This window comes from Euprymna scolopes, chromosome 32 (assembly GCF_053919585.1).
Source record: "Euprymna scolopes isolate OS-2025 chromosome 32, ASM5391958v1, whole genome shotgun sequence".
NCBI lineage: Eukaryota > Metazoa > Mollusca > Cephalopoda > Sepiida > Sepiolidae > Euprymna > Euprymna scolopes.
Window position 1 is genome coordinate 6,490,001 of NC_136513.1, and position 22,500 is coordinate 6,512,500.

General features: G+C 31.5%; 1 protein-coding gene across 2 annotated transcripts in view; it reads right to left on the minus strand.

The window, feature by feature from the left end:
• Positions 1–7,382: 7,382 nt before the first annotated feature.
• Positions 7,383–22,500, minus strand: part of LOC145256198 (gremlin-1-like) — a 209,896-nt gene continuing 194,778 nt past the window's right edge. For both annotated transcript variants that reach the window (XM_080114812.1, XM_080114811.1), the window contains one exon: positions 7,383–9,720. In XM_080114812.1, the coding sequence (XP_079970938.1) occupies positions 9,111–9,719 (609 nt within the window). In that variant the 5' untranslated portion in view covers position 9,720 and the 3' untranslated portion in view covers positions 7,383–9,110. The remainder of the gene's footprint in view (positions 9,721–22,500) is intronic.

The window sequence follows — 22,500 nt, forward strand, 5'->3', positions numbered from 1 at the left end:
AAGAAGGACTCCATTGCACACCGGAAAACACCTTGCAGCACGTCTAAAGTTTGCTAGGACCCATGTGAATTCTCCAGAGTCCGTTTTCCGAAGTATTTTGTGGACTGACAAAACAAAAATTGAATTGTTTGGCCATATGGATGCTTCTTACGTTTGGAGGAAGAAAGGAGAAGCTTACAACCCAAAGAACACCATACCCACGGTGAAACATGGTGGTGGTAGCCTAATGTTTTGGGGCTCCTTTTCGGCTAGTGGTCAAGGTAGTTTGGTCAAGATAGTTGGAACCATGAAGAAGGAGCAATATTTGGAGATACTCCAGAAAAACATTAGACAGGATGCGGAGAAGCTCCATTTAGGACGAAACTGGGTCCTTCAACAGGATAATGATCCAAAACATACTGCCAAAATAGTCAAGAAATGGTTTGAGGATAATCAAATTAATGTTTTGGAATGGCCTAGCCAGAGTCCCGACCTGAACCCTATCGAAAACTTCTGGCACAGAATGAAAACTGAGGTTAAAAGCGGAAACCTAGAAATTTGAGGGAGTTGGAGAACTACTGCATTGAAGAATGGTCAAAAATCATTGTTGATGCTTGTAAAAACCTTGTTGATAAATATCCAAAACGGTTACAGGCAGTTATTAAGAATAAAGGGCATGCTATTGACTATTAGTAAGAGAGGTATGAATAATTTTGAACTAGTGCCATTATTGTTTTTCTTTGTATAATGTTTCAAACTTACATAATTTATTTATTTGTTGAGTTTAAATTAAATGTTTATGCTTGATTTATTGTTTGAAATCCCTTTAATGTTGTCTACCTTCTGGTTTGAGCAATATTCTTATAGAAATCTCAAAGATCCGAGGGGTATGAATAATATCGGGCACAAGTGTATATATATATATATATATATATCTTTGTATTTTATTATATAAATTTATATTAGATATATTTCAAAATTATGTAATGCATATATATATATATATATATATATATACATATAACGGAGAAGTTTTTAATGTATATATATATATGTATATATATTATATTTTTAAATTATGTATATGCATATTATATTTTTAAATTATGTATATATATATATATATATATTGGATATATTTTCATTTATATACTAGGAATATTTTAAAATTATATGTATATCTATCTTAGATATTAATTTAGTATATATATATATGTATATATATATATATATATATATATATATATATATATATATATATATATATATATATATGGGAAAGAGTCATTTGACGACATAAAGTAAACTCTTCTCACAATTTTTTTCATTCTAAATGAATAATTATTACAGACATTTCCTTTAAAATGGAATATTTTTTATGACATTTCATCTTGAATAATTCTGATAACATTTTCATTGATAAAATTTGTAAGTTTTCAATGTCTTATTCCAATATTTTTAGAATTAATTTTACTCTTAAATTTTTTTTTTTCACATGTTGCTTAACATAGTTTTCTAAGTTTAAATGTCTTGATAGATTTTCAAATGAAATTGTTATGGTGACACTCGTACTGATTCTAACGATGGACTATTCCTGACATCACTTCCGGTACCCAGTTTCTGTCATCGAACAGTTTTGATCTGAATCTCAAAAGGAGTGGGTCATAATCTTACTTTGTCCTTTCAGTTGAGCAGAGTTCCACTCAACCGATATACGTTTCTGTATTTTCTGTTAATGTATATTTCATTTCACTGTCCCCTAATCCTTCTGGTTCTTCTTTTAACATTTAAACCAGAACAGAAACGCACAAATCTGTTATTTTTTCTTAAAAGATTTGTTTATGATAGGTTTTTAATTTTTTAAAGGATACTTTTGATCGGAATCTAAAACCAGTATTGCTTACATGTTTAAAAAAAAAATTAAATGAAAGACCAGAGTAGTCTACAGACTCGATAATTGATATACAGGGTACTGAGATTTGGAGAAAATCGATGTGATCGGTTTTTGGCCAGAAATTTGGCGATTAAGGGGTCAAAGTTCAACGATTTGACATTTGAGAATGCTACAAAACTCCTCCGACAATTTTTCGTCTACGCACTTGAAGTTTTAGAATAATTTTTTTTTAATGAATGATTCCAATAGATTTTTGTTATTCTATAGGGAAACTAAAGATGTTTAATATTGTAATATGTACAAGTAATCTGTTTTTGTGTAATGAATGTTACTCCAGTGAATGTTATTCCAGTAGAGTATAATTTACAACTGAACTTTATCAATCAAACACTTAATTGCGAATTGCTTAGGTCATGATTGACGAAACCAGATCATGCTACACCATGGATGAAATAAAGAGGACTTTTCGAAATCCTGTGCAGATTCTTGCAGTTTGACAGAAAGATTCCCGAGTGCAACGAAATATACCTTCACCTTCAGAAAGCCGAAACGTTGTGAAAATGACACACAAGATGAGAACAATAGTCCGAAAAATCTATATAATATTGATTCTCTATAAATTCTTAGAGGATAATTATAATATTTTAAAAGATAGATATCATTTTATACTGAATTTTTAATATATTTTTTATTTATTGTAAAAGCATTTTTATTAGAACTTTTATCCTCCAAAATATTCTTTATTGTAAATCTAATATCGATGGCCAATTATTAGAGTTGAAGAACTAATTCTCATGGATTTTTATTTTATTTTAAAGGAATACATCTGGTATATACTTTTTATTATTTAAAAGAGATAATAATATACCAATAATAATATTATTTTATTTTAAAGAAACAATTATGATAGGCTAGACTTTTTGCTTGTTAAAACGGGCAAAAGTTGACTTAGAATGAGTGCTTTGCGCCAAACTTCTAAATGTGGTATTGTGGTGATTAATCCCATTTAAGCCCTAACTGAATATCAAACAGGTACCATAATACTTAATTCGCTGCATCTTCTCATAACTAAAGTCCATACAAATTTTCATCCAGATCGGTGCAGTAGTTACTAATAAAAGTGAAGCGGACAGACAGAAAAAACAGGCATACAGATTAAGAGGTATATTATATAGATTATTGTAAAAGTAATTCAAATAGTTCTTTATTTAATTCTAATTATTATTGTAAAAGTTTAATAATAAATACGTGTTTGAAATATAAAGCAATACTCCTGATAGAGTATTTGTTTTGAAGAGATAATAATGATAAATCATGTATCCTTAATAGTAACAATTATAGATTTACTCGTACTAAAAAGAACAATGTATTTTATGAGCATGAAAATACATAATTAGAAAGAATTCTTTTTAATCCAAACAATGTAATAATTCATTTTTAAAGGGGGGAATAACTGCTAAGGTCACGGTTAGGGTTGGGATTAAGTACCCAAGATTACCATAGAATACAAAAATAACTTCGAAACTTGATTCTAATATTTAAAATTTTCATTAATTACGACAGCAATTTTAGAATCTACCACATTATAATACAAACGCTCTATATGGCATAGCCTGTAAACCACTGAGCTTATTTTAACTACATAATTTAAATATATCATGGAGAGCCGCAAGGTATCATGTGTCGATTTATAAATGTTTGTATTATGTAATCTCATGCAAATATATTGAATGGTTTTGGTGTTTTCATTTAATTTTTTTCCATTGTTAGAGCAGATTGCTTTTAAGCAACAAGCCAAGTACATCTTATTACTTATTTATGTACATAGCTTTATTCAATACTAAAGTGAGCACTTTGTTTGTATAAAATCTGTTTTCTCTTAATTTGATTTTGCCCTGAATTTGAAAAATCTCTTTTTCTCGCTAATATATATATATATATATATATATATATATATATATATATATATATATATATATATATGAATGAATGAATATATATATATATATATACATAAATATATATATGTATATATATATATATTATGTATATCTATATGTATATATAATTTTTTATTATTTATTCGAAGGTAAACAGTTACATTTGGTCGCTACAAACTGCCATCTGTTTCAGTTAATGAGACTTCATCAGGCGACCCTGAATCTTCTAATGAGAAAGAAAAAACAAAAACCTCGTTGAGTTCATTAGTTTCTTACGTTTCAACATTTCAAGCTTGGGTTCACACACACACACACACACACACACACACACACACACACACACACACACACACACACACACACACACACGCACGCACACGCACACACACAGCAATATAAAACAGTCGTTTTATATATTCAAATCGATTCTAATAAGAACCAGTTTTCAATAAACAAAATTAAGCTCAATATTCAATATCCAAACCTTTATTGTAATTGAACTTTAAATAAATAAAAATTACAGATAAGTATTAGCTCATACTATGATTTAAAAAGATCGAGGTATATATATATATATATATATATATATATATATATATATATATATATATATATATATATATATATAGACCTGTGTTTTCATTGAATAGTGAAGTTCAAGATGGTATATAAGTAAAACACCTTTTCCGTTTTCGGATGCTCTCTGTTTATTGTGAAAACTATGATAGCAGATTTCAAACGCATTATCTATTTACTTAACAAAACTTGCGATCATTTGTGAAAATAAAAAAGACAACATAAAAACGCCCACAAATACTTTTTAAAAAAATAATAATAACTTCAGCTTTTATACTGATTTTTTTCTTTTAGCCAAAGAAAACACTTTTTTTTTTGATAAAATAAATCATTATTACAGAAAACCAACACACGCACACAGTAATGAGAACAGGAGCGTAGAAAGTGGATATGTGGGTTACTCTCAGCAGCTTCTCAACTCTCGCTTCCACTTATTTCTTCTTTAGTTCTCATATTCCATAAGTAATGTTTCTGACAAAGGGGGAAGTATTGTTGTTTTCTGTGTCTAAATTTATCCAATTAGCAAATCGTTGACTAGTTTTATACCTTAAAGTAGTTTATTTATTTTTTTTTTGCTCCTTAAATGAAGTGGCTTCCTGCCTGGTCTGGAGTGATTCTCATAAAATAAAAAAAAGATTAAAAAAATAATAATGATAATAATAATATGCACTTATATGCATACCTATTCACACATACTAAAATATCCTTAATCTCATCAGCTATACATGACATGACATTATTTAATGAGATTATAAGAAATAACAGAATTCTCGTGTTTGGTAACACTTAAAAAAAATTTTCTTTAAATTTTTTTTATGATCTTTTCGCGCTAAAATAAAAGTGCATTATGAATTTTATTTATCTTCTCTTCAGGAGGTCAGACAAGGTCAGGTGTGATTTTGAAAAATAAACGTGTTACGATTACTCCGCGGTTTGGTCTACAAAAAAACAAATGCCTGAGTAGCCTCATCGGCATTACCCAGCAGGGGCCCCTGAGGCGATTAGCAATAAATTAAACTCTTCTCAAAGAGAAAATAAAAACTAGGGGATGAACCTTAGCTTTACAGAAGCGTTCCTCAGCTTGACAACAACACTGTCTCTTGATGTCAAGGACATGTCCCGACTTGTATAAATACACATACTATGACGGATAATGTATCTTCCATATGTCTTGCAAAAGTTCTCGATTCCTCGTCGAAAACAAACAAAATGCTGGAGAAAACAGTCGAGTCTATCTTTATTAAAGCCAAGTTACCTACAATAACATTATCTTTGAAAGCAGTAGCAGCATTTTAAAATGGTTAACATAATACAATTCACTGTGACGCTAATTCTAGTGTCGTGAAATTTAAAATTGTTGACATTTTTCCTAGAACTGCACTGATTTGTTCTAGTCAAACTGATTTCACGTGCGCGTTCTCGGTTGTTTTGTTTTTTAATTCGTTTTTTTTTTTTCGAGAGTTTATGATTCATTTGGATTTGGAACACAAAGATGATTCGATGAGGAATAGAAAACGTTAATGATATATATGGAGCATACATTTTACATTTGTATTTATTTTGAAACAATAAGATGAGTAAAAGAAAAAATAATGCAATGGTTTAATTAAGCGAAAACTTCTGTTATGTTTAAAAGTGTTTGTTAAATGAAAGAATGCTACCTAAATACACACACACATACATACATACATACACACACACACACATATATATAATATATATATATATCAGTGTATCAGATCACACAAAAACATAATACCGTCGGTTTTGAGTTGTTAGAGCTATGTTATGTTATACCAAAACATCATGTAACGTGAATAACCTATGTAAGCAACTTGTTAACATTACGTGATGTTTCGTCTTCTTAGGCTGTAACACTTGGAGACCGACACCGACCGTATTATTTCCGATATGTTCTGAACATCTGGAATACAATTACTAATATATATATATATATATATATATATATATATATATATATATATATATATATATATATATATATATATATACATATATATATATATATATATATATTAATTTTGTCTTTACATAAGCAATATTTTGTTGCTACACAGTAATGAGCATGTTTCGGTCTTCTAGTATTTAGTAACTAGAGACCTTTTCAGGCAACTTCTCTAGTTAGTAAATACTAAAAGACCGAAACATGCTCATGACTGTGTAGCAACAAATTACTGCTTATGTAAAAACAAATTTAAAATGTAACTTTCTCTACTTCCGTATTGAGCACTCTTGTATAAACCTCGTTATATTTCACTGGTTAACCTACTTTTGAAAAATAGCAACCTCAAATGATATATATATATATATATATATATATATATATATATATATATATATATATATATAGATAGATAGATAGATAGTGAAGTTCAATTCCCAATTTTTGAAAACACATGAACGTTAGCAATCTCCAACAAACAATAAAAATATGTTATCACTGTATAAGATAATGTCGTTGGAAATCTGACTAACAACGGGAATTACACTCTCGACAACAAAAGTATAATTTTGACGTTTTTTTACGTGCAAAGATTATATTTGTCTGAAGAGTTTGCTACTTTCAAAAATACAGTGAAAACATATTTTTTGTTGTTGTTTAAGATTACTAACGAAACAGATCTGTAACATATACTCTTATGAGAAAATAAAAGAATATGCTTTTTAAAAGTTGGGAGTTGAACTTTAATATATATATATATATATATATATATATATATATATATATATATATATATGTGTGTGTGTGTGTGTGTGTGTGTGTGTGTGTGTGTGTATTTATATTTATATATGTGCTCTGAATATCATTGAGCATCAGACAAATGTAGTATATTTTATATTGTACTATTTATATTACATTATTATCTATCCTGTTATAACTGAAAAAAAAACACATTACTCTTGGAATATTTACAAGACAACCACAAAAGTATGTATATATATATATATATATATTATATATATTTGTGTATATATATTTATATATATACATATATACATATGCATATGTATATAAATATGTATCTATGCATATATATATATATATATATTTATTTATGGATATAGATATGTGTGTGTTTTTAAGCAAATGTGCATTTACTATGCTACCCGTTTCTTTCTGAATATAATAATTTTATTTATTTAGTAAATGTATCACACACGCATAAACACAGGCATTGACAATCGCGCAGAAAAAAAACATAAACCCACAAAATAATTATATACATACATATTTATATACATAAATTCTCTCTCTCTCTTACTGTATATGTATGTATTTATATATATATATATATAAATATATATATATATATATATGTATGTATGCATGTGTGTGTGTGTGTGTTCGTGTGTGTGTTCGTGATTATTTATGTGTTTTTTGAGTATATATACATGATATAAAGAAGACTAGAAAATGTTTTCTGCACTCGTTCCGTCCGACGTTTCGGTGTGTGTGTATATATATATATATATATATATATATATATATATATATATATATATATATATATATTTATACGCCCGCACACACATATACACACTCACACACACACACTCACACACACACACACACACACATATATATATGCATTCTATGACAAATGAAAAGAAAGATGTGTTTCCACGTCAAAATTACAAACAGACATGGAGAGAAAAAGCAAGAGAAGAAGAAATTAAAGCAAGAGGAAGAGGAAAAGGTAGCGTCTTTTTCTCTCGGAATTTGCATTTCTGATCAAAGTACATCGGAACGCCACATTGAATGAATAGAGTCTACTTGTTTGTTTGTCCATAAAACTATGCTCTAGATATTTTTATATACACTTCCAAATATGTTCTCTTGTATTGCCAAAGTTTTTATGCTCAGTTCCCAAACGTCTATGCACATTTATTTTGGATGCACGCTTTTTTTTGTCTTTTTCGGTACTTTTTAGGAATGAGTATCCAAGAAAATTTCCGTACTTACGTCATAAATTCCGAGTATAAACCGAATGTATTATTAACGTTTTTTTTCTTTTTTGTTTTCGAATTATTTTAACGAAAGAAATCTTGATTTTATTTGTATTAATGTAATGTTTATTCGGTACTGCTATACAATATAAACCAAACTGTTTTTATTGCACCAACCTTAATCTACCTCTAACCCTAACCTAAACTATTTTTTTTGTAAAGATTAAAAAAAAATTATCTAATAAATTCCCAATGGAAAGTAATAAATAGGACTACGACAACAGAATATTCTTATCATTGTTTTGACTCTCGAGTATATATCCGGCACAGTTATAGACAATTAATCAACCGAGAAACACCACTCTATATAAAAACATATACCCACTCGAGTGTCGAAATAATGAAAAGAAAATGCTGTTGGCCTAGTAATAAAACTAAAAAGAGTATAAAAAAAGAAAGTAAAATAAAATAAAAAATAAAAATACAGAGAAATCGGAACTTAATCTTTCTTTATTAAAACCTAGTCCTCTCTTTTGTATATTTCGGTAAAATTCGAAACTAATTCAAGTTTCTCTGTTAATAGTCGGAACTGCTTACACCATGACTGCAAATCTTTGGATATGTTTTCCTAAAAAGCACCTTTAATTTTTTTTTATTATGATTGAATGCATATGAGTGAACATTTGATAAGGGACTGGGCAAAAGATAGTTGAAGTTGAGACCCCATGCAAAAGGGGTCGGTCCCACTTCTTTTAAGAAAGGGGTCTTGCTTCCACTGCCATGCATCGGCAGCGTTTGATCACCTTCACTTTGACACGTTTGAAACGCCTGTTTGCCAAATTGTGGCAACGCACGGTGACGCGCAACCAAGTGTAACGACTCGGGCTGCAGAAGCTGCACGACTTGAACGCCGGCTCCATCATGTTTTGCTTGTCCGTACGTGGGATGTAGAACGAATTGCACTGTCCGTAGCAGAACCGGTTGATGACCGTCTGTCGCGAGCAACCTTTTACTTTGACCACCTGCTTAATGATCTGCGCTTTGCACATCTCTTTCCTCAGGTAACCCTTTTTGGTGAAGATGACCGCTGACTTGGTGCCCCTCAACGGGAACCGTTCCCTGTTGCGTCGGCCTTTCGTTTGCGGACCCCGAAATTGTTCGCTTTTCAGGTCATCGAGGCCCGACAGTGGCGATATCATTGTCAAAGATGCGTCATCAGTTGGAACTAGAGAAGGCAGGGTTTCACTCTTGAGGAGCTGGTCTGGCGGTATAGGCGAAAGAGGCGGGAGAGTCGATTTTGCAGATAGGACGCTCAGAAATATTGCAATGATGGCACCAAGTAAGAACATGCTGATATTCATCCTATAAAACAAAACAGTAAATGAATTATTTATAAACATATTTAGCATTCAAATTATGTATAAACATATTTAGCATTCAAATTATTTATAAAAATAATTAGCATTCAAATTATTTATAAAAATATTTAGCATTCAAATTATTTATAAAAATAATTAGTATTCAAATTGTTTATAAAAATATTTAGCATTCAAATTATTTATAAAATATTAAGAATTACAATTATTTATAAAATATTTAGCATTCAAATTATTTATAAAATATTTAGCATTCAAATTATTCATAGAAACATTTAGCATTCAAATTATTCATTAAAATATTTAGCATTCAAATTATTTATAAAATATTTAGCATTCAAATTATTTATAAAATATTTAGCATTCAAATTATTCATAAAATATTTAGCATTCAAATTATTCGTAAAAATATTTAGTATTCAAATTATTCATAAAAATATTTAGCATTCAAATAAAATTGTCTTTAAAAAAAACATCCAAAATAATTTTTGTCAAAAGTTGTATTACACTCGGTTCATTACTAAAAGTAAAAACATCTGTTATAGCTGATTTATATGATTAGATGAAATGCAATATCTATATTGTTGGGGACGCAACCATACTATCAGGAATAATGAATTATTCTATGACGTCACTTCCGAGTAACGAAAAGTTGTTTACGGGAAAGTCGGGCACAGACACGCGAAGCTCTTGACATAGGATGCGTCCAGGATAAATGTTTTCGCATGCTCCATTTCCTTTAAGGGAAATTTCTTTAAATAATGTTCTACTGTTAAAGTGTTTTTTATTCAAGAAGTCTGAAGAAAGTCTGGTTATGTGAAAATTTTCAAACGCCATAATGCTTGAAATTGTCCAACCGGTCTTGAAACAATTGTAACTTACAATGAAATACGCTTTTTGTTGCTATCAATTCCTTTTTTGAAGTCTTGGTTTTGTTAATACAGTATATATATATATATATATATATATATATATATATATATATATATATATATATATATATATATATATATATATATATCCCTGATTTTCCTCTGCGAACAGACGCCACACTAGACGATTAGAAAATCACCCCTTCTCAGGTACATGCTATTATAAAAAACCTAGACACCTCAAAAGCATGTGGACCAGATCTCATCCCGGCTGTGCTATTAAAAAAATGCTCTGCCGAGGTTGCTCCAGTTCTGTCCAAACTTTACAATAAATGCCTTAACGAATCTTGTTTTCCCGACTACTGGAAAACCGCCTCTGTGGTACCAGTCTTCAAGAATTCTGGTGAAAGAACTGACCCACTAAATTATTGCCCCATTAGCCTCCTCCCACTATTCGCCAAAATATTTGAGTCCTTAGTTAATCAAGCCCTAGTCCAGCACCTAACAGCTGCTAAACTCCTGACTGACAAACAATATGGATTCAGGCAAGCCCGTTCAACAGCAGATATCTTAACTGTAGTATATACCGTTCATTGGATAAAACAGAGGAGGGTAGAGCGGTGGCCCTCGATATATCTAAGGCTTTTGACAGGGTATGGCACGATTGTCTTCTAAGGAAAATTAGATCATATGGAATCACTGGAAGAATTCATAATGTAATTAAATCCTTCTTAAGTAATAGAAAAATCAAAGTTGTCCTCGACGATCGTACATCCAAACAATATGACATAAATGTGGGAGTACCTCAGGGGTCTATCCTTGGACCTCTATTATTCCTGATATTCATAAACGACCTCCCTGATAAAATTGTTTCGGAGATGGGTATATTTGCCGATGACACCACTCTCTATAACAGATATGAGGGGAAAACAAATGAACACATATCCAAGGAAATGGCAGAAACATTAGAGGATGACCTCCAATCCGTAGTGGAATGGGGACAAAAATGGTTGGTCACATTCAATGCTGCTAAGACTAAACTTGTTTCCTTCAATAACTACAAGAAACCTTCTCTACCACCAATATCAATGGCCAAGAACACATTACCTGAAAGTGCTTCTTTTAAACTCCTCGGCCTAACGTTTACAGGGAATATGAACTGGAATAGATACATTGAGAGCATTGCCAAGGCTGCTGCAAGGAAGGTTGGCTCCCTCTACCGTGCTAGAAAACTACTTACGCCTGACAATATCTTATACCTCTATAAGGCAACCATTCGCCCATGTATGGAGTACTGTTGTCACATCTGGGCTGGTGCATCTGCTGCTTGTCTCTCGCTCCTGGACAGGGTTCAAAAGAGAGTCGCCAACCTGATAGGTCCTGAACTGTCATCTAGGCTTCAGCCTCTGTCCCATCGACGAGATGTTGCATCCCTGTGCCTGTTCTACAAATACTTTAATGGTGAATGCTCTGACGAACTGCAAACACTTGTACCTCCCCGACGTAACTACCCCCGACAAACCCGACAAGCTACTAAGTCTCATCCCTTTACAGTAGAGATCCCTAGGTGCAAGAAAGCCTTTTACTCCAATAGTTTCTTCCCCAGAACTGCGGGTCTTTGGAACTCCCTTCCGGGATTCTGCTTTCCCAACTCCAATGATATGCAGAAGTTCAAGTTTAATGTTAACAAACATCTTTCTACTAATCTCCCTTCATAATGACCCCGCTAATTAAGTCCCTGATAGTAGCCCCCTGCTTCAAAGTGGCACTGTGCCTTGTTTGGGGTGAAAATTGAATTAAAAAAAAATATATATGACAATAATGGAAATAATATTCTAACGAGATAGAAAGATAAAAAAAAAGGAACAAACCAAGTTATATGTCCATCAATGTTTCGTCTTTATTGTAAGACTTCTCCAGAAGTTGAGACTATTGATTGGAATCGGAATCGAGAATCGGAAAAATCGAGGTATCGAAATCGGTATCGGAATTGAGGAAAAACCCGACCATTTTCCGATGCAAAAACGATTTATTTAATTATCTTTTATATTCGAACTTATTAAAAATAAAAAAATCCTCCACGGCTAGTTGTAATAATAAAATAATAAATATTTATTGATTTAAACTTAAAAATGTGGTCTTACGTTTGAGAAAAAAATACATGCATTTAAGATATGTTTTACGGTAATCGTGGGAAAATAAGCATTTCATAGTTAAATATTTAAAGTTCTATAAAGAATCGGTAATTGTATCGGAATCGGGATTTTTGTACGGAACCGAGAAAAATGTTGGAATCGTCCCATACCCAATGTTGCTAGGTTGCCAGGTTGAAAAATATCTCAAATAGTATGTGACTAAACCCCCCCTCCTGTTGGCAGGCGACGGTTTTAGTCGCATGCTATTTAAGATACATTAAATATCCTAAATTCTTAAGATTTTCGTAAAAGTGGATCACTTGTTGGATTTATGGAAGTATAAAATACATCAATTTTCGACTATGAAAATTAAACGAGAAATAGCTTAAAGGGGAAATAACTCTTACAGCTTAAATAAACTTACTTCCGTTTTTAAAGTTAACTGGTGTAGGCTAATACTAATTAAAAAAGATAAATTAAAAACAAATCAAATAAACAAACGATAAATAATATTTCTAAATAGTATAATGAAGACAATTTTATTACAACAAACAATAACATGGAGCTAATTATTTAAATAGATTTTCCTTAATGTAATATACAAATGAGGTTACTCATTGAATGTAGATTACTTTTGAATGAATAGTATGCAGAGTACAATGATAAAATGTTTGTGTGTGAAGGTCTATTTTCAGTATGATATTTATGAAAAAGTGTGTCTTTTGTAGATATTGATCAAATTTGGAACAAACAAATAGGCAGACAGAAATAAGACTTGATATATATATATATATATATATATATATATATATATATATATATTAGCATTTCAGCCCGGCGTTGCCCGGGTGTTTGGATGTATATGTTGAGAAAAAAAAGTGGTAGTAGGAAGACAGGCTCGAACCCGTACCGCAAAGGAGAAAAAGAACGGGGGGAAAAACCTGACGTCTATGCTGTTACGACCACCGCCAAACCGGAAGTGACATTTTTTAAAATTAAGGCTATGCAATCGAAAGGAGAGGATGACTCTCACTGTAGAAAAGTGCTCAGTTTAAGGTGAATATATTACTTTTTTTAGCCAATTTTTCGATATTTGTCGTCTGGCAGGTCGACCTTCAAAACGATACTGATCTTGAGAAAACCCGTCGCCTCTGTCGAAAGTGTTGCGCAGATGTGCAAACATACATACATTTATATATTGGTAACTAAAAATTTTCGATCCCATCAATAAAAAGTTTGCCCTATCTCTGAATACCGTTTATGTAAAATTTCATATGTTTAGACCAGAAATTGTCTGAGTAATTTGGTAGAGACCGCAAAGGTCCAATTTTTTAAACTTTGACCCCTATTATGACACCTTAAAATTTATTTGTTTTGGGCTAAAATCAAGTTATTAAGTTAGATCCATGTCCAAGGAATCTATATCTAAAATTTCAAGTGTTTAGACCCAAAATTGTCGGAGGAGTTTGGTAGAGTTCTCAAAGGTCAAATCGTTGAACTTTGACCCCTTAACAGCCAAATTTCTGACCGAAAAAACCGATCATATCAATTTTCTCAAATCTCAGTACCCTGCATATCAAATTTGGAGTCTGTAGAGTTAAAATTGACAGAGTTATTGCGTAGGGAAATGTACACACACAGACAAACAGACAGACAGATACACAGACACGTTCAGTTATATATATATATATATATATATATATGTATATATATATATATATATATATATATATATATGGCATCTCAATGGGATTATCTCTAGGCCCAACATTCGCAGAATACTATATGACCCACCTCGAAAATAAAATCTTTTTAGATCAAAAAAATAAACCTACTATCTATCCCCGATATGTCGACAACATAGTCATTGCAGCCGAATCAGTACAAGACATTAAAAAACTCAACTAAACCTAGAAACACACAGTGTTCTCAAATTCACCCATAACCCAAACTAACAAAATACCATTTCTCGACGTATTAGTAGATTCAAGCAACCCCACTAAATACACAACTTCAACATACAAAAAAACTATTAACAATAGCGCAATACTCGCAATACTCCTAAATTACCATAGTGAATGCCTGGAAAAATATAAAACTGCCTTTATAAAAAATTTTATTCACCGCTCATACAATATAGCATGAACCCGACAAATATATTTTACAAAGAACTTAGAAACATAAAACAAACCCTAATAAACAGTAACTTTCCCAATAAAATCGTTGATAAACACATTAAACTCCCTCCACAATAAATAAATAACCCCTAACAAAAACAACACCATCAAAGTATATTATAAAACCAATTACACACTAACTACAAAACAGACGAAAAAATAATAACAAACCTAATTAAGAAATACACCAGACCCACCGACCAAAATAAAAAGATCAAACTAATAATATATTATACTAAATTTAAAACTTCCAATTTAATAATTAAAAACAATAAAAATACTGACACCACACTAAACCAAACTAATGTAGTGTATGAATTTATTTGCCCCTTCGAAGAATGTCTCCGAACCCACGCTAAAAACTCATACAACGCATACATATGACAAACAACAACAACAACAACAACAACAAAAACAACACTCTCTCGACGACTAACCTATAATTTAGCTGACAATAGTGCCATAAAACAATACCTAACATCACATGATAAAAACCTACAGTTGTCCGACATTTGAAATATCTTAACTAAAAATACTAAAATTCGATATCGAACACGACGACTAAAATTACTAGAAGCCATACTTATAAAAACCTACACCACTTTTTTAACAGGATCTCATTTAACACCGGGACAAATATACTAACAGTATTTAATAACTAACAAAAAAAAAAAAAATGAATAAATAAACTATGAAATAGAAAAATCGAAATTAAAACTAAAAATAAAATAAAAATAATTCGCCCCAACTCTCCTACACCCATCTTATAGCCAATTAAAAAAATAGTAATAAATACACAAGCCTCAAAGGAAAAGAAAAAAAAGACAACAACAACAATCACTCCTGATGATAATCGAGTGCACCGATAAAAAACGCTCTATAAGAACATGGCCGAACAACAACTTTTGTGCGGCATTTTATATAACACGCCTGCTGAAATGAAAAAGACCGCCCAGCAAAGGGAAAAGATATCCAGAAATATATATATATATATATATATATATATATATATATATATATATATATATATATATATATATATATATATATATATATATATATATATATATATATATATATATATATATATATATATATGGCACAATCACGTTCACACACCGATTCTCGCCAGATCACCGAAATTCGATTCTCGCCAGATTACCGAAGTTAAGCAACGTTGAGCGTGGCCAGTACCAGATGGGTGACCATTTTGGAAGGTTAGGCGCTGTATGTACCGTGACGAGTCGTAGAAATTTCCGGGTTGGTATCTAGAGGCGCATTAATTAACTAGGAGAGATGCACCCCCAATTTTCGTTAAGACATGCGTCTAGAAGGAAACTGATATAAAAACCTGCGGTCTACTGTTTACTCTGCCCTATGGCAGTTATCAGCACCGACAAAGATTAGCAATAATACCAAAAAGTGTGGTTTGTTCTACACAAAGCCCTCACCACTATAAACAAATCGTCTGTGTGGATTCCCGAGCAACTTAGCTGTTGTGGAAGAACCTCATAATCGAAATCGATGGGAGAGTCCATCACACACACACACACACACACACACACACACACACACACACACACACACACACACACACACACACACATATATATATGTGTGTGTGTGTGTGTGTGTGTGTGCACAAACATATACTCACTTATATATTATAGCAAAGTCATATTCCGGTCTTTTTTGTTTACGATTTGATTAATATATAAAACAGGTGCACTCTTTTACAAATTAATTTTCATGCGGAAAACGAACTTTTATACACTTTTATTCCATCGTCATTTCTGTATATAATATTTATTCCAAGGAAATCTACATTAAAGGAGTAACCTAATTTACATCTACATAGAAAATCTATTTTAATAATGAGCTCTATGATGTTAATGGTTTTTAGTAAAAGAACTGTTTTAATTGTTAGGTTTAGGAATATTATTTAAACTTGATTTATTTTATTTCTGTTTTATTTAATTTAGCTTTAATTATTTGGCAAGGTCGACATAAATAAAGCTGACTTCTCTTTATAAACGTGTCAAATTTTTGTTCACAAATACACAAGTGTGGGCCATTTTAGAAATTTAGAAGAAGTTGGTGGGGGTAAAATGCCAATGTCAAACAATTGTTTTGATAGGAAATGATTATGTTATGTGTATTAAGGTCTGATAGTTCTGCGTGCTTATGTCGAAAAGAGATAACTTTGAAGCCATAAACCTTCAAATATATATATATATATATATATATATATATATATATATATATATACATATATATATACATATATATACATACATATATATATACATATATACATATATATACATATATACATATATATATACATATATACATATATATATATATATATATATATATATATATATATATATATATATATATATATATATATATATATATATAAGAAACTGGTACGGTAAAGCACAAAGTTTGTAGATCAAAACAAAAGTTAATGGGGTAGCCGCCGAGCACGTACGGGTGTTTTCGCTTGATGTGCGTTGCGCAATATTTGCGTTGTCGTGCTAATGGCGCCAAATAGGAATACGGTAGGCAGCGGTGGCGCCAAGTTAGACTAAGTTGTACCTAATCGGTGGCGCCATGTTAGACTAAGTTGTACCTAATCGGTGGCATCAAGTTAGACTAAGTTGTACCTGTTCGTTGGGAAAGCAAATAAACCAAACATTTTTTCACTATTCATCAATAACATCCAGTGTGAATGCACCTGAAGATGGAGGTTACATCGGTCAAAACGTCGCGAAAAAAACCTCCCAACTAACATGAAAATAATAGTCCAAATAATACAAAAAATAATTATAAATCCTCATCTCAAAAATATACATTCATCATAAGTTGTACCTATTTTTGTTTTAGCTTCTCTCAGAATATCGTGCAGAAATAAACCCGACTTGTTTTACTACATATATAGAAAAATTCACCAATCTCCTAATAGAAAACCAATCACAAGTTTCATGACATATGCTTATTTTGGTAGTAAAGTTGCTGAGCAGGATAAAGCTTGGGCGCCACACATGGTGTGCAAGGCATGCACCGAGCTTCTGCATGGGTGGACCAATGGCAAGAAGAGATTGAACTTTGGAATTCCCATGGTTTAGAGGGAGCCGACAAACCATGTCACTGACTGCTACTTCTACGCTGTTGATGTGACTGGGATCAACTGAAAGAACTGGCGTAAGCTCAAATATCTATAATCAACACGCTGTCCTATAGCTCATTGTTATGAAATTCCAATGCCTATCTCCGAAGAACTTCTTGCCGCCAGTGTTGAAGGACATAAAGACGAAAAAGATATGATTCTTGAAGATGGTGCTCCTCCACATCCATTTTCTAAAAGGATTTGAATGATTTAGTTCGCGGCCTAAAATTTTCGAAGGACTCTGACGAACTGTTGGCATCCAGATTAAAGGAAAAAAAAAAACAACAACCTGTTTTGACAACACTTGCATCATCTTCTTCCACAACATTCATCAAGAGTAACTGCGTTTTTTTTTCTCTAGAATGAATAACTTAGTGTACTGTGCAGATATTGTGCAGCTTCTGCTTGAGCTTGGAGTGCCATAGTACAAACCCAAAGATTGGAGTCTATTTATTGACAACAAAAAGTGATCGCTGAAATGTGTTCTGTTACATAACGGGCATCAATTTACTTGGGACAGAGCAAACAAAAAAGCGACCGTAATGGAGGTCAGTGTACCCAATGATACAGGGCTTAACAGAGTTGAGAGGGAAAAGATAACAAAGTATCAAGGACTTATGTATGATATGAAACGAAATTGGAAATTAAAAGACGTTTCAATTATACCAGTCATCATAGGAGCAACTGGACTTATGAAAAAGAACTTTAAAAAGTACATAGCAAGCATACCCGGTGAACCAAGTGCAAGTGAAATACAAACGATTGCACTGAAAGGGACGGCTAGAATCCTGAAAAGATCTCTTGGTTGGACTCACTAAAATAGGGGTAAATGTCAGACATCTGGTTCGATGTCCCATCCCCTAGAAGAAAAAGTTTAAGAAAAATGAAAAAAAAAAGTGAGAAGTATGAAGCGGCGAAGTATGTGCTACTGAAAACGGGTTATGATCAGCAAAAGTTGTTTATTTGTGTTGACTTGATGATGGTGAAATGTTTGTTGGGATAACAATCTGGCTTCACTAAGTATCCATGTTTTCTGTGCATATGGGATAGTAGAGACCGTACTCAATATTACACAAAGAAGGGCTGGTCTGTCCGGGATGAATTTATGCCTCGTGGACAGAGACAAAATACTCTGCCCACCTCTGCACATCAAGCTCGACTTAATTAAGCAGATTATCCAGGCACTGAACAAGGATGTAACTGCTTCACTTACTTGTGCCAGGCTTTTCCAGAATTGATCATGGAGAAGTTGAAAGTTGGCATCTTTGATGGTCCCCAAGTCCGGTAACTCATCAGAGATCGAGAGTTCAAAAATTTAATGAATGAAGTGGAAGTGGAAGCGTAGAACTTTCTTGGCAACAATAAGGCCAGAAACTACGCAGAACTTGTCAACAACATGCTGACTATTTTCAGAAACCTGGGCTGCAACATGAATGTCAAGATGCACTACCTATATTCACATATGGACCGATTTCCTGAGAACCTGGGTTTAATTAGTGACAAGCAGGGGGGAAAGATTCCATCAGGACCTGAAAGAGATAGACACCAAGTACCAGGGTTGCTGAGATGCAGTCATGATGGCTGACTACTGTTGGAATCTGAAGAATCCCTTCCGCTGAGCATTCCAGAAGTTCAGAGAAACAGAATTTGAAGCCCTGACGTTTGGACAATGATGAAGCAACTTGCAGTTTATCTTTACCTTTATAAATGCCCACGATTCAGTTTACAGTCATCAGCGTTTCTATCAGATAATCAATATATGTTGGTGGAAAATATTCACTTCTCTTAAATAATAATATGTGTTGACAAAATCAGCTGATAATGGCACAAAAGTGTAATCGATTTTGTAACAAGATCTGATTTTTTCTACATCAACTTAGCACAAAATTGAACCTGATGGAAAAAATTGAATGCCATTTCCTGATTCAGCAGTGCAACAATACTCTTTATTAATTGTAGAAATCTAGAATTAATCCCCAGTATATATATATATATATATATATATATATATATATATATATATATATATATATATATATATATATAAAAAGTATATTACTATATATATATGTATTATATTATATATATATATATATATATATTATGTATACGTGCATATGTTATATATTATATCTATACAGAGACATGTATATTATATATGTGTGTATATTTATATATATATTATATAAGATCTATTTTAGATGTATATGTATTTTATATACGGCATAACCGCATTGACGCACCGGTTCTCATCAGATCACCGAAGTTAAGCAACGTTGAGCCTGGTTAGTACCAGATCGGTGAAAATTTGGGAATTCTGGGTGCTGTATGTGCTCTCTGCTTATCTCGGCATTTGTTTCTAGTTGTTCTGTACATACACTTCATTTGCTACTGGTATTTAATAATGTTGACTCAGAAGAGGTGTACTTAGAGATTGCACACCTCCTACCACAAAAATTTCACGCGCAGGCACCCCTTCGTGGGTATCCATAGTCTGTCAAAGACTGAAGGAGCCTATATATATATATATATATATATATATATATATATATATATATATATATATATATATATGTTACACAAAATATTCAATAAAAATACCTTGAAGTTATCTTACAGTTGTTGCGAAAATTTAGAGATGATAATTAAAGCACATAATAACAAAATACTAAATGAAAACAATGTAAATAACAACAAAATAAAAAATAAAAAAGTAGACACTATGACAGAAATAAAACCAACACTAGCAGAAATAATAATAATAATAATAATAATAATAATAATAATAATAATAATAATAATAATAATAATAACAAACCAACCCCGGACAAGAACAACCATACCATAAATAATAATAATAATAATAATAATAATAATAATAATAATAATAATAATAATAATAATAATAATAATAATAATAATAATAACGAACAGGATAAATGCAATTGTAGACACCGCACAATTTTCCCAGTCCAAAATAAATGTCTAACAAAAAGTGTAGTTTATCAAGCAACAATATTTGCGAAAGAAAACCCGAATAACAAGAAATATTACATAGGCATGACTTCCTTAGATTTCAAAACCCGATACTATGACCACAAAAGTACATTAAAAAAAAAAAAACACCGTATAAAAACAACACTAGCGAATAAATACTGGGAACTCAAAGAAAGAGGACATTCGCCGGTAGTCGAATGGAAAATAATGAGACAAGCTACCACGTGCAGACATTTAGACGACCCATGTAAATTATGCCTCCATGAAAAATTTGCTATCCTGTACTTTAAAGAACCTCAAAATCTATTAAACTGTAGACGAGAAATAGCAAACAACTGTGTTCACAAAATAAAACTTACTCTAGGATAGCGATACAAAATAGCTTTAAAACTAACAATAACAATAGAAAACAAACAAATAAATAAATTAAATAAACATGAATATACATAAACGATCACACATATATGTATATATATATATGTATATATGTGTGCATGTGTGTGTACACATAGGTATATTCATATATATAAAAAAATACACATAGGTATATTCATATATATATATATATATATATAAATATATACACATAGGTATATCCATATATAAAAAAAATAAAAAAATAAAAAAAAGGAGGGAAAGATCCACCTTAAACCACTAACCTAGTTCTAAAACAGATCCTTTGTTCGATAAAATGCATTGGCTGATAGGAGGGTGCGCGGTGGATACTAGAAAGCTGATTGGCTAACTAGAAATCCTCAACATATATAAAAACAAGAAGCAACCACAAAATTCGCGCATAAGCCTGACGAATCCTACAGTGGATGAAACGCAGAATATTCAGTGTAGCTTAATCGCCATATATATTTTATAAATTACTAACTAGCTCTACCTACGTATTGAGCACTTTTGAAGTAAATACTTAAAGTTTACGCATAAATCTATACTTTCGTATATTAAATTTGTGTGAGTAAATAAAGTAGTTATATATATATATATATACACGAGCAAACAGTTAATAAAACATATTAAAAACCACTTTGAAAAAGAATTAAAAACATATTTAATCTGAAAAGGAAACACTTGAAAAGTGGATAGTCCTTAATCCGCGGAGTTTCCTTCTCATCAGAGGGTAGTAATTAGCAAAATGCAGGATCGGATTTTGCATACAAAAGTATTTGATGAAACTGCAAGTAAGTCAAAGATCTTACCTGATAACAAAAAAGTGAAGCAGAGGGAATATGGTGAAGAAAAAGGTGATTACAGGTGTTTCAAAGTGTTTTTTAATATGTTTTATTAACTGTTTGCTCGTATTATAAGCTCTATCTCCTATTTGGTTTTATCGAGCTTTTACATCTGGCTGAGATAACTTTATAAATATTAATTCTTTAATATTTATATTATACTTTAATT